The sequence below is a fragment of the Cucurbita pepo genome, unplaced genomic scaffold (assembly GCF_057944985.1).
Source record: "Cucurbita pepo subsp. pepo isolate OVF unplaced genomic scaffold, ASM5794498v1 scafford_6, whole genome shotgun sequence".
In the NCBI taxonomy this organism is placed as follows: Eukaryota; Viridiplantae; Streptophyta; class Magnoliopsida; order Cucurbitales; family Cucurbitaceae; genus Cucurbita; species Cucurbita pepo.
This window is the reverse complement of record NW_028257911.1, coordinates 356444-368266: the sequence shown is the minus strand read 5'-3', so window position 1 is coordinate 368266 and position 11823 is coordinate 356444. Positions and strand designations below refer to the sequence as shown.

The window sequence follows — 11823 nt, the reverse complement described above, 5'->3', positions numbered from 1 at the left end:
GTTAAAAGAATTCAATGACCCAAAAACCCTATCAAACCTAACCTAACCTACCATTTGGGTTGAGATATGAACTTAAATGAATTGAGTTCAAATAAATAAAAACTTAAATTGGTTTATAGGTTTTTTAAAAACTAAAACTAGATTGGATTGAATCCAATCAACGGTTGATTTTTGAATATATATACATATAAATATATACATTTTTCTTATTATACAAATAATGCATACATATATTTATTTATTTTTATTTAATTTCATAAATATTTTTTAATTACTTGTACTCCAATAATTAAAAAATAATTTTTAAGTAATTTTTTAAAATATATATTAAAATTGGTTTGAAAATAAATAAATAAATAAATGTGTTACGAACCTAACTGAGGAATCCGTATTTAGGGACTAAGTTGTAATTTAAACCCAATTTAAATTTGGTATAAAAAAAACCTAAACCCTACAATCCTTCCTCTTTCCCCACCCCACTTCTGTCCTTCAGTTTTGTTATATTGTTACCGCAGTCGAACGCCGGCACCCCTCACTGTCCCATTCAGTTTCTTTCTTCTCTCCCTCTCTGCTGCAGCCGTAAGCTGCTGGCTATCCAGCATCCCTCCACTGCCCCCACGGGTTCTTTTCCTTCTTCTCTCCCTATATCTTTCTGCTGCAACCGCACGCCGGCGAGCCACCCTCGTGTTCTGCCGCAGCCGCATCAGTGTCGACTACCTTCTTTTGCAGCTGTCTGTCGCCGTGGTACACTCCAGTCTTCCCCCACACTTTCCATCTTCTTCCAGTCGCTCGCCGTCGAGGTCTTTTGGGTTGAACCAACTCCGGGTAAAATTTGAATTAGGTCATTTTTAATATAAAATCCTTCCATTGAATGCCAATCATATTTATGAAGGATCTTGATGACTCTAGGAACCTTAAAAGTTATTTTTATGGATTCCAAGAGTGCTGTTGTATCTTTTTGGATTCTTTACTGGGAGACTGGGTCGGATTATTCCCTTAAGACGGTTTCCGTAGAAGCATATACTCGTTGTTTTAGAGTTCCCTCTTGTAAATTTTTTTTTTTTTTTTTTGGTAGCGGGAGACACAAGAATGTAAAATTCAAATATGTATTCAAAACGACATAAAATTAGTTCAAAGGTAATATCCACGGAGTCAAAGTAAAAATGGTTTACTAATCGAGGGTAGCATTTAAAATAATAATAAAAGGACAAGAAAGAAGACTACTCGATCTTATGGGCAACCCTCGTAGTTGCATGGCTTTGCATGCCTCCGCCATTAACAGCTCTACACTCCATCTGACAAAAAAAAAAAAAAAAAATGATAAAATAAGATGAGATGAGTATAAATACTCAGTAAGAAATCTACTTGTAGTCTCTTAGAAAACTTAGGCTATATGCTCGTAACTGTCGTAGAGGTCACCAACCTGTGGTTAAAGTTTGTACTAACCTTTGTAGGTCACTATGTAACTAAACCCTCATTAAAGGAGTATTCTAACCCTCTTAGGTTCATAAATTGGGTTTTTTTTTTTTTTTTTCTCTCTCTTGGCTCTAGGTTTCACATATGTTTAGGTCCTTCGTCGGTCTTGCGCGAAGTGCGCCTCAAGTCGCTGTCGCCCATGGAAAGGCCCTAGGGTAATACTCATAGTACTTGAGGAGCCCTTTTTGCTCTAACATGGTAACCATACTCCATACATGTCTACCTACTGAGCGAAGGGTTCTCCCTAGTGGTGTTGGGCAACATCTACTTGCTCTAAGATTAGTAAACTACCTGTACTTTGCCTTTCCAGGCTGGAATAGTAACTACCTGCTCATGTACCCTTCTTGGATTAGAACAATAAAACTACTTGTCTTAGGAACAATAGCTATTTGTTACTTTACCTTTTTAGGCTAGAACAGTAAACAACCTGTCACTACGCCATGTAGGTTAGAACAGTAAAAATGCCATGGCTCCCCACTAGGCACTGCCGATAGTACTTCAATAGTATACCTTATGTGACTCCTGGAATCCACCATATGTGACAATTAAGCCATGTGTAACAAGTAGTCCCTAACCCCTGTTTGGTTTACGAATAGGGTGCATAGCGATAGTCTAACTCATAAGTGTTACAGGCTATCCAAACCCTAAATCATGCATAATGAACGTATAAAGGCATACAACATGCTCATTATGCTCATTCAGTGATAATAAACCAACCTCAACATACTGGAAAGCATAAAAGTCTAATAAACTATCAGAGTTCACAAATCATGCGTGTGGAAGCTATTATAACTGTAGTTAGAATTGAATTATAAACTATTCACATTATCTAAACTTAATTATCACGAGGCTAGATCAATTAGGCTTCTAATCATGATACTCGGGCATTTTTCCTTGATCCTAATCGACTCCTACAACTATTTCTTATAACTTGCTCCATGTGGTTACTTTCTTGTTTGTCCACTTCTCGAGCTTGGTTCGGGTCTTCAAGTTCTCCAGAATTTCTCAATATGCCCTAAATTAAGTCAAAAGAATATAACTGGTGAAAATGACTTGAAGAACGAATTCCAAGAAGCTTCAAATTCTTTAAAAAAGGGATGTAGGCTGAGAAACTAATGGTTGACTATACGGTTATCTTTTCCAACTTGTGTGCGTGCCATTTTGTTTTTCTTTCTACTCTTTTTATTTTTTTATTTTTTTTCTTTTTGCAAAAAAAATTCTTTTATTTATTTTCTTAAAACTCTAGATGTTTTACCTTTTTTACTTCCTCGAGTCAATGACCACGTTACGACAGCTAAGTTTCTAATGGAATTTGAGCATGGAAAAGACCCTCTAATTGATTTGTTGTTAAGTCTGCTAAAAAACATTTTCTAGGAAAGAGGTGAAGAGTGGATCGAGTGAATATATAGGGATCAGGGACTTACTAGAGAAGGATCTCATCTAGATGACAGAAGGATTTTTATTTATTTGTTTATTCTCTAGATTCCAATGATTCAGTTGTATCTTTTTTAATTCCTCATTGGTAGAGAGGCTGAGTCGCATTATTTTCCTTGGACGGTTTCAATAGTAGCATCTACACGTGTATTAGTTCCCCTATGTTTCCCCTTTGTTGTCAGCGCCAATGCAAACTCATTCATATTATGAAGAAATCAAAATGATGTATATCGAGTTCTTGTGAATATATAAGTCAGAGATGAGTGAAGAAAGGAATTAGCACGTATTGAATTTGAAGAAAAATTAATGGAAAAAATGGTGTTTCAATTGTGTTGTATGCACATTATTTCTTTTCGAAGGATGCTGTTTTAGCACATTGTTATGGCCTATTATCTTATGTTTAGCTATTGTTTTTTCTTTTCTCCCTTTGAGAGGTTTTCCTTGAACTTTTTGTGTTGTATGCACATGAATGTGTATGTACTTTAGTGCATTGTTCTATTTGGTTGTATGTAGTGCATTTTTTTGTGGTGAACCTTGGAAGGGAATCAGTAGTACTAACTTATATGTAAATAGTGTTTAAGTTTCTAATATTGATAGTTGCTGGAAATTATGTTTTTTTTTTCAACCTTAATTTTAGTGTTAGGAAATGTCAGATGAGTACTTGAACCACTATGAAAAATAAAAGAACACCGTCAATGGCATGTTGACACATTATTTTCTATGAATCAATGTGATAATTTTTCTGAAGAATATATTATGTGTTCATATATATATATATTTCTTGAATGAGAGGTGGATGCTTTTGATAGACCCCTTTTCTTTTTATGTTTTGTAGTTCTTGCTAGCAATTTTTGGGTTTTGTAAAACAAGGGAGTGGAATTATACTCCCAAAAACTCATGGTCTATTTTTCCTGACAGGCAGGTCAACTTGCTATTTTACCTCTTATTTGAGTCCATTTTTGACAAAACTTCATTATCTTTGTTTATATATATATATATATATATAATCTCAGGTGAGGTTGTGTTGCATAAAGGATTTTGAGACGCTACAGGCTCCAAGTGAGCAGACATGGGAGTTCCAGCCTTCTATAAGTGGTTAGCGGAGAAGTATCCATTGGTAGTTGCGGATGTAATAGAGGAAGCACCCGTTGTAATAGATGGCGTCGCCATTCCAGTTGATACAAGCAAACCCAATCCAAACAATCTTGAATTTGATAACCTCTACCTAGACATGAATGGCATTATTCATCCATGCTTCCACCCAGAAGATAGGGTAAACATTTGACGCATATATTCAGTTCTCTCTCTCTCTCTTCTCGCATCATATAGCTATGTCATTTGTGGTGTTTCATTTTAGATAACATTGTAAATTTGTGGCGGAGAGTGCCAAGCTTTAATTTAATAAATTTAAGCAACGTTGGTCAGGATCAATTTTTCTTTGATGAAAAGGGAGATAACATAGTCAGTCCACGTACAACCTGATGAAGAATTTCTTTCACTTGATGTCAAGTCAAGGGACCAAAGCCAATAAATTTGGGCTAGTAATCTCACATGCTAGAATAAGTAATTGTACTTTCAGTTTAGGAACATGCCTATTCTCCACGGAAGAAAAGCCTAATACATTTAAATTTCTTTGTCGTCTAATATATATTTTTTTTGATGTTGCTTGATCGTTCTATTTTACTGGTGCAGCCTTCTCCAACAACTTTTAGCGAGGTATTTCATAGCATGTTTGATTATATTGATAGGCTTTTTGTCATGGTCCGGCCTAGAAAATTGCTATACATGGCTATTGGTGAGTTCCCAACTTTATTTATTTATGTTTTGTTGCTTCAAATTGGTTAGACGAAGGAGTGGTAATGTTTGTTTTTAATGTTTATTGCCTGTTGAAATGAATGTATAGATGGTGTTGCCCCTAGGGCAAAAATGAATCAACAGCGATCTCGACGATTTAGAGCTGCAAAAGATGCAGTAGAAGCGGTATGTGCTTTTTTTTGATAGTCTTTTACTGGGTTGAAGGGTGTAAACCACCTTCCTGACTATTACATGTCTAATAAGTTCCTTGACTACCACTTGTATTAGATGATATGGTTGTAACTTGTACTTTACAGTTCTAGATTTGATGGTATTGAGTCTTAAGTTTATAGAGAGTTCAAGTTGATTTTTCAAAATTAGTACATGTCAGACATTGCATTGACTGTGCCCCTCTCCTTTATCACCTCCAGTTGGAGTGTTTTGTTAAATTCATTTCAAGGAAGCTTTTTGTATCTTCCATTCATTTGAATGAACTTCTAGTTAGTAGAGTTGGGTGCTAAAATCCTGTTTTTATTTATTACAAATATGTTTTGCGTATAAAAAAGTTGGTAGGATATTGCTTTTGGCTATTTCTTTTCCTGCCTTAGTATGATGTATAATTGAAGTGTTCAACTGCATCAACTTCACGTGAACGATTATGTACAAAGAAGATAATCTCCTGGTATGAGCATTTAATAAACTATGCTTTTTTTTTTCTCTTAGGCTGCTGAAGAGGCACGATTAAGACAGGAGTTTGAGAGGGAGGGACGAAAGCTTCCTCCAAACGAAGAGTCACAAGTTTTTGATTCCAATGTGATCACTCCTGGAACTGACTTTATGTCTGTTCTTTCGGTTGCTTTGCAGTACTACATTCATCTTAGACTAAATAACGACCCAGGTTGGAAAGGTATTAAGGTAAACATGACATGAGTATTACTTGTATTCTAAAACCGGTAGTTTCACTGAATAGCGAATCCAGTTTTGCCCGATTTTAAGTGCTTTTAAAATGTGAAGGTTATTCTTTCTGATGCCAATGTTCCGGGTGAAGGGGAGCACAAAATAATGTCCTATATTCGTCTTCAGAGAAATGTTCCTGGTTTTGATCCCAATACTCGTCACTGCCTGTATGGTTTGGTATATATTTTTTTCTCCATGCTTATTTTATGTAATTCACATACCTCTTGATTGTATGTGTTTGTTTAAAATTAGTTTTCATGATTTCATCACCTGGTTGTTGAATACAGCGCATCACTTGATTTTATAATTTCAGGATGCAGATTTGATAATGTTAGCTTTGGCTACCCATGAAGTCCATTTTTCAATAATGCGTGAGGTTTGTATTTTTGCTTATATTTTGGCTACGCTGCTGCAGTTTTTGGAGAATTTGGTATCACTCCCTTCCTGAGGACATGGCACATGTTCATTATTTAAAATATTCAATGTATGTGCATTATACTTCATGAACCAATAACAACCATTGTTTCTTGGTAAACTTCAGATCATGTTCACTCCTGAACAGCAAAAAAAGTGCTTTCTAGCTGACCGTAAACGTAAAGCAAAGAGAAAGGCCAGTGAGTTTGATGTGAAAGGGGAAGGTGTAGTTAAAAAGCCTTACCAGGTAGGATTTCCTCATATTTGTTCTTTGTTCTCTGGTGGAATAATAGGTCAAATTCTTTATGTGCTATTTCTGTTATTCACTTTGTATGGTCCTTTTATTATGCAGTTTCTCCATATATGGATACTTAGAGAGTACTTGGAACGTGAGATGTGTATTCCTAATGCTTCCGTTGAAAGCGACATTGAACGCATTGTGGATGATTTTGTGTTCATGTGTTTCTTTGTTGGTAATGACTTTTTACCTCATATGCCCACATTAGAGATTCGGGAGGTAGAGTCCATACTTGAACTTACCATTTATAAGTTAATGAAGTTTTGTTGACTTCCAAATGGAATTGTTCTATTCAAGATTTCGGGAATTCCATTTTTTTTTCTTTTCTAAATTTTATTATTTTTGCATGTTTGATTTCAGTTAACTTGTCAGCTCTTTGTTAAGGGTAAAAGAATTTTTTTAGGGAAGTGAGCGTTCAGCTTGTTAGCCTTTATGAAGAATGAAAAAGCAGATATATAGAGGAATGTTGCTACTGAGGAAGAAAATTAAAAAAATATTGATAATCTCATAACTTGGAACAAAAAAAGTATTATAAGTGTACACCATTAAACAAAAGTCGTGTTTATGGAAGTTACGTGTAGAGGTTGATTATTGTCAGCCTTTTAATCCAAGGTTCGATCAGCTATATGAGCAAAAAGTTGTATATTTTGTCTTGGACATCAAATGTTGGTCGATGTGGTTCCGTCTTGACAGATATATGCTAAGAGGTTTAGGTGTCTTTTCTTCTTGCATTATAAGTATTCTAAGAATTTGGATTGTTTTTAGGTGCAAGTTAGAATGGAGGTATTATTTTTTTGTTCTTTAATTCCAGGGTGCAATTGACTTGCTATTGACTGTGTATAAGAAGAAAGTAAGGGAAGTTGGTGGGTATTTGACTAAAGGAAGCAAGGTAATTTTTTTTCCTTTTTGGTTTTTTGATTTTATGCTATAATTTACATTAACATCTGTGAGCTCAGGCATGAAATGCTTTACTGTGGGTCTTATGTCAGCCAAATTTGCGCATAGTGGAACAATTTATTCAAGCTGTTGGAAGTAATGAAGATAACATATTCCGAAGAAGAGCTAAACGGCATAAGGTTCTCTTCTTTCTTATGTATACATGTTCCGTTACATGTTTTATACGTTATTTATCCCATCATCTTTCTCGTTTTGAGGTGAGAATTAGGGAGTTTTTTTTGTTCTTTTTTTCAGAGGTGAGGATTAAGAAACAAAATTTCATATAAGATAATTTACTAAAAGTCTTTTATTTCTAGTTAATTTGTAGATTACATCTCATATTGATTGTATTCCTATGTGATATCCTTTCTATTCTCTCACTGTTGGTCATCTTTTATAAATTCAGAAGCAGGCAGGCAGGATAAAGCTCGCTAAAGCTCTGACAAGAAGAGGAGATGATGCAGGGCCTTGGGTTCAACCATCCCTAGTTGCAGTTGCTCGTTTTCATAGTTCTCGTCTAGCTTCAGGTCCTTATCCTTCGCCATATGGACAATCAAGAAAAGCCACGTCCAGATTCTCAGGACTGAAAAATAAGAATATGCAACGTCCTAACAAAGTTGCACGTCTATCGTCTGGGGATTCTATTGGTTCTGCTATCGTTGAAGCAGAAAACACTTCGGAAATAGATGTACGTTTCCGTGCTTAGGGCGTAGTTCATTGTTAATGACTTCCATCAGCCATTTTTTAGGACTATTTTCTATGGATAACCTGTAATTGGTATGGGCCTTGCCGGCATGAGTTTTCATTTAGACCATTAAGAAGGTCTAGAATGCTAATTATATCTAATTTTTGTTTATCTTCTAGATCCATGAGAACAACAAGGAATTGAAGACAAAGCTTAAGGAGTTTCTGCGTGAGAAGTCTGATGTTTTCAACGCTAATGATTCAGAAGTAGACAAGGTTTGTATCTAGTAATGCTAATAGTCTAATCATAGTTGTATAGTACAATAATCAATATGTTAAAGTTCATCTCATAAGCTGAATGAATGTTGGTGGTCAGATTAAATTGGGCATACCTGGGTGGAGAGAGAGGTATTATAATGAGAAGTTTTCTGGAAATACTCCCGAGGAACTCGATGACATACGAAATGATGTTGTAAGTTATTAAGCGAATTTCTAGTGATTTCTTAATGTTTTTTTTATCTTCTGGAATTGTAGGCTAATTTTTGTTGTTTTCCTGGCAGGTTTTGAGGTACACAGAAGGCCTATGTTGGATTATGCGCTATTATTACGAAGGCGTTTGTTCTTGGCAATGGTGAGGTTTTTATTCTCGTTTCTTTGGCGCTTTTGTCATCTTTTATTTTTCGTGTTATTGCTTATTATTGTCTAAGATAAATGGACGTCTTAAAATGAGTAGCAGAATCTAAATTGAAACCGGTTGTTATCTTCTCATCTGTTTTCCTCTTTCTAGATTCTGCTACAATTTTTTTTACCTGCCTATGTGTCTCTAGCACGTCGTTAAATGACGTGACAATCATGGGTTTGGAGTGCATCTATCGGCCGTGGGTTTAGACTGCATATCTTTACGCGTCTGTGTAATCTCAATTACTTATCTCTGATGAAGTGAATGTATTTAGTTCTTATTCTCGTGATTTTCGTTTTGATGTTTACTAATGCCATTTTCTTCTTCAGGTTTTATCCATATCATTATGCACCATTTGCTTCTGATCTCAAAGGTCTTGATAAGCTGAATATATCATTCACTCTAGGCACTCCCTTCAAGCCATTCAATCAGCTACTGGGTGTCTTCCCTGCTGCTAGGTCTGTGCTAATTTCTTTCAAATTAAATGGAATTTCCATTTATTAGAGGGTTCTTACATTGAACTGTATGCAGTGCACACGCACTCCCGGAGCAGTATCGGAAATTGATGACGGATCAGAACTCGCCTATTGTTGATTTCTATCCTAATGGTACAAAATCTGTTTAAAAATGACTGCGTTATGGTTATCAAGTTTTGTCTCCCCTCTAACTTTTGTTTGATGCGACAGATTTTGAAGTGGATATGAATGGTAAGCGGTTTTCCTGGCAGGTTGGTTGCTTTCACCCCTTATTTTATTCTTTAATTTGATGAATTGGCTTTAGTTATGTTATGCGTTGTTGCTTCTTTTTAAATAATTTGTTCAAACTATTCTGCAGGGAATTGCGAAGTTGCCTTTCATTGATGAAACCCGCCTTCTTGCAGAGGTTGAAAAAGTCGAGCATACATTGACGGTGTGTTGCTAACTTGTGGTTCAGACATCCTTGATGAGGTCTAGATGATCCATATCCCTGTTTCTCTTTGAATAATTAACTTCTTACATTTCTGCAGCAAGAAGAAGTGCGGAGAAATAGTGTGATGTTTGACATGCTTTTTGTCACATCTTCTCACCCCCTCTCTGTTAGTATATACTCGCTCAACGACCGCCGTAAGCTGACGGGAAGAAAACGTAATCGGGTTAAGGAAAAAATAAACCCTGAACTTAGGTTTGTATCATGTAAAATCTTTCCTTTACGAGCATATTAATATGATCATGATGGGATCATGATGGGCACAATCACACCTTCCCCTTGTTAGCATGCAAGTTCATCAAATCTGATTAACTTTAAGACAAATATGTATTGTATGGTTCATTTTGATGCTTTGTACAAGTTTTTGGGAAGGTTCTCTGGACTCCGATCTGGTTTCTAGGAAACTCCTTGGGTTCTTTACACCATTATGCTTAATTTCTCATGGAAATTTTGTTGATATTCACGTTCTTTGTAGAAGTTAGTTAATTCTGATTTGATTAAGCGTTAGCTGCAGTGAAGGAATGAATGGTTATCTCTTTCCATGTTCGGGAGAGTTGTGCCCTCAAATATTCAGGTCTCCAGTTGAGGGCATGGAGGATATTATGAACAACCAAGTCATGTAAGAGTCTTGAGTACTTTATTTGATTTAACAAAACTACTCATCATGGTTTCTCCTTTGTTTCTTTTTCTTTCAAATCTAGATGTGCTATATATCGGCTTCCGGACCCACACAAGCATATCACTAAACCGCCTGCTGGGGTGAACTTTCCTCCAAGGGTACTTTATATTTCTTTCAACTTTTACTGATGTTGAAACACACCAATATCTTGCTGTTGTTTATTTCACTTGACATGTCTTGCGGCAGACGGTGAGCATGAGAGACATGAAACCTGAACCTGGTTTACGGCATAAAGATACGCAACGCCACGACAATGGAAGATGCAATGAGAACGCAAGGTAGTATACCTACAGAAACCGGAAGAATTTCACTCATAGCCAACTATTTCAATACATTTTTTTTCTTTCTTGTGAGTGTTCTTTCCTTGTTTTTCCAGGCCAAATGCTCCTGGAATCATTTCAGGTCGACTATTAGGGGATGCATCACGTAGACTTGTTAACAGCTTGCTGGTTAGGAGGGGAGATTCTAAGGTTGAGGACAATTGTCAGGCACTCCCACTCCCCCATACGGCACAGCCCTGCATCCTTGGGCAACCTCCTTCACAGGCTCAAGAAGACTGCAGAATGCCAGCTGTGCCAGACCGAACTATTCCAACGCAACACAACGTGTAGCCAACGAGATCATGGGCAATGTCTGTCACTCCGAGGCCATCACTGCAACATGAGAACTCATTCCATGATCACAAGATCAAGCAGAAGAATACAGAACCAGGTGCCAGACCATACCAAAGGTCATCACGCCACCTAGATCGAGTACCGTCAGCCACTCCCAAGCCACCACAGAAAAATGAGACCTCACTCGCACACAATTGTAGAGCACTCAATCAACTGAGTTCCCAACATTACAGTGAGAAGCCTGAAGCTTACTACCCATGGACATCAACATTATGGTCTAGTTGCGAGGACTTGCCTCCCTATCCTCATAATAAACCTACAGTTTCCACCACCCCAACTTATGAGTGTTTACGATTACAATCAACTGTTGGAAGCTTTGGGGAGTAGTGAGCAAGGTGGTGAGGGGTGGCATGGTCATGGTTATCTAGGGTGTCTTGCCTGTGGTCATATGTCTATGTTATGCCAAACCCTTAGTCGAGCTCATGTTGTATTACTTTGATTTTATGTTAATTATTTTATTATTATATTTGTTGTTGCACAATTATGTTTACTTCTGTCAGACTTGAAATGCCTCAAAGTATACGGCAAGGAGATGTGACTAGTCTTCAATTCTTTTTACCCAAAGTTATATGTTATTTAAGCTGTTGTTGGCCTTTGCTTACTTGCTAGCCTATAATGTTGCTTTCAACTCTTTCAAAAATCTCTTTGCCTCCATTTTCTACGACTTTCTTAAAGCGGGGTCATGACTTAGGTATTTATTGTTTGTGTCAATGACAATATGATCTTGAGTTGGTTGACTCACTTACGACTCACTTAAGGGTGGTAGTAATTATTGCAGAATCACTTTACAAGGTCTTGAGAAACTATGTGATAGTTGGTATTAGAGTTGAGT

The 11823-nt window shown here is 36.6% G+C and overlaps 1 protein-coding gene across 1 annotated transcript; it reads left to right on the top strand.

Moving 5' to 3' along the window:
* Window positions 1-463: 463 nt before the first annotated feature.
* LOC111783994 (5'-3' exoribonuclease 3) lies at window positions 464-11472 on the top strand. Its single transcript, XM_023664814.2, has 24 exons — window positions 464-825; window positions 3924-4183; window positions 4603-4705; window positions 4814-4890; window positions 5428-5619; window positions 5719-5838; window positions 5975-6037; window positions 6203-6322; window positions 6428-6592; window positions 7185-7262; window positions 7363-7449; window positions 7716-7997; window positions 8174-8269; window positions 8370-8465; window positions 8554-8624; window positions 9002-9130; window positions 9204-9280; window positions 9359-9399; window positions 9507-9581; window positions 9679-9833; window positions 10153-10257; window positions 10340-10415; window positions 10504-10595; window positions 10694-11472. Exons 2-24 carry the CDS (start codon window positions 3980-3982, stop codon window positions 10926-10928), a joined length of 2739 nt encoding a protein of 912 aa, XP_023520582.2. The 5' UTR covers window positions 464-825; window positions 3924-3979; the 3' UTR covers window positions 10929-11472.
* The last annotated feature ends 351 nt before the right edge of the window (window positions 11473-11823 follow it).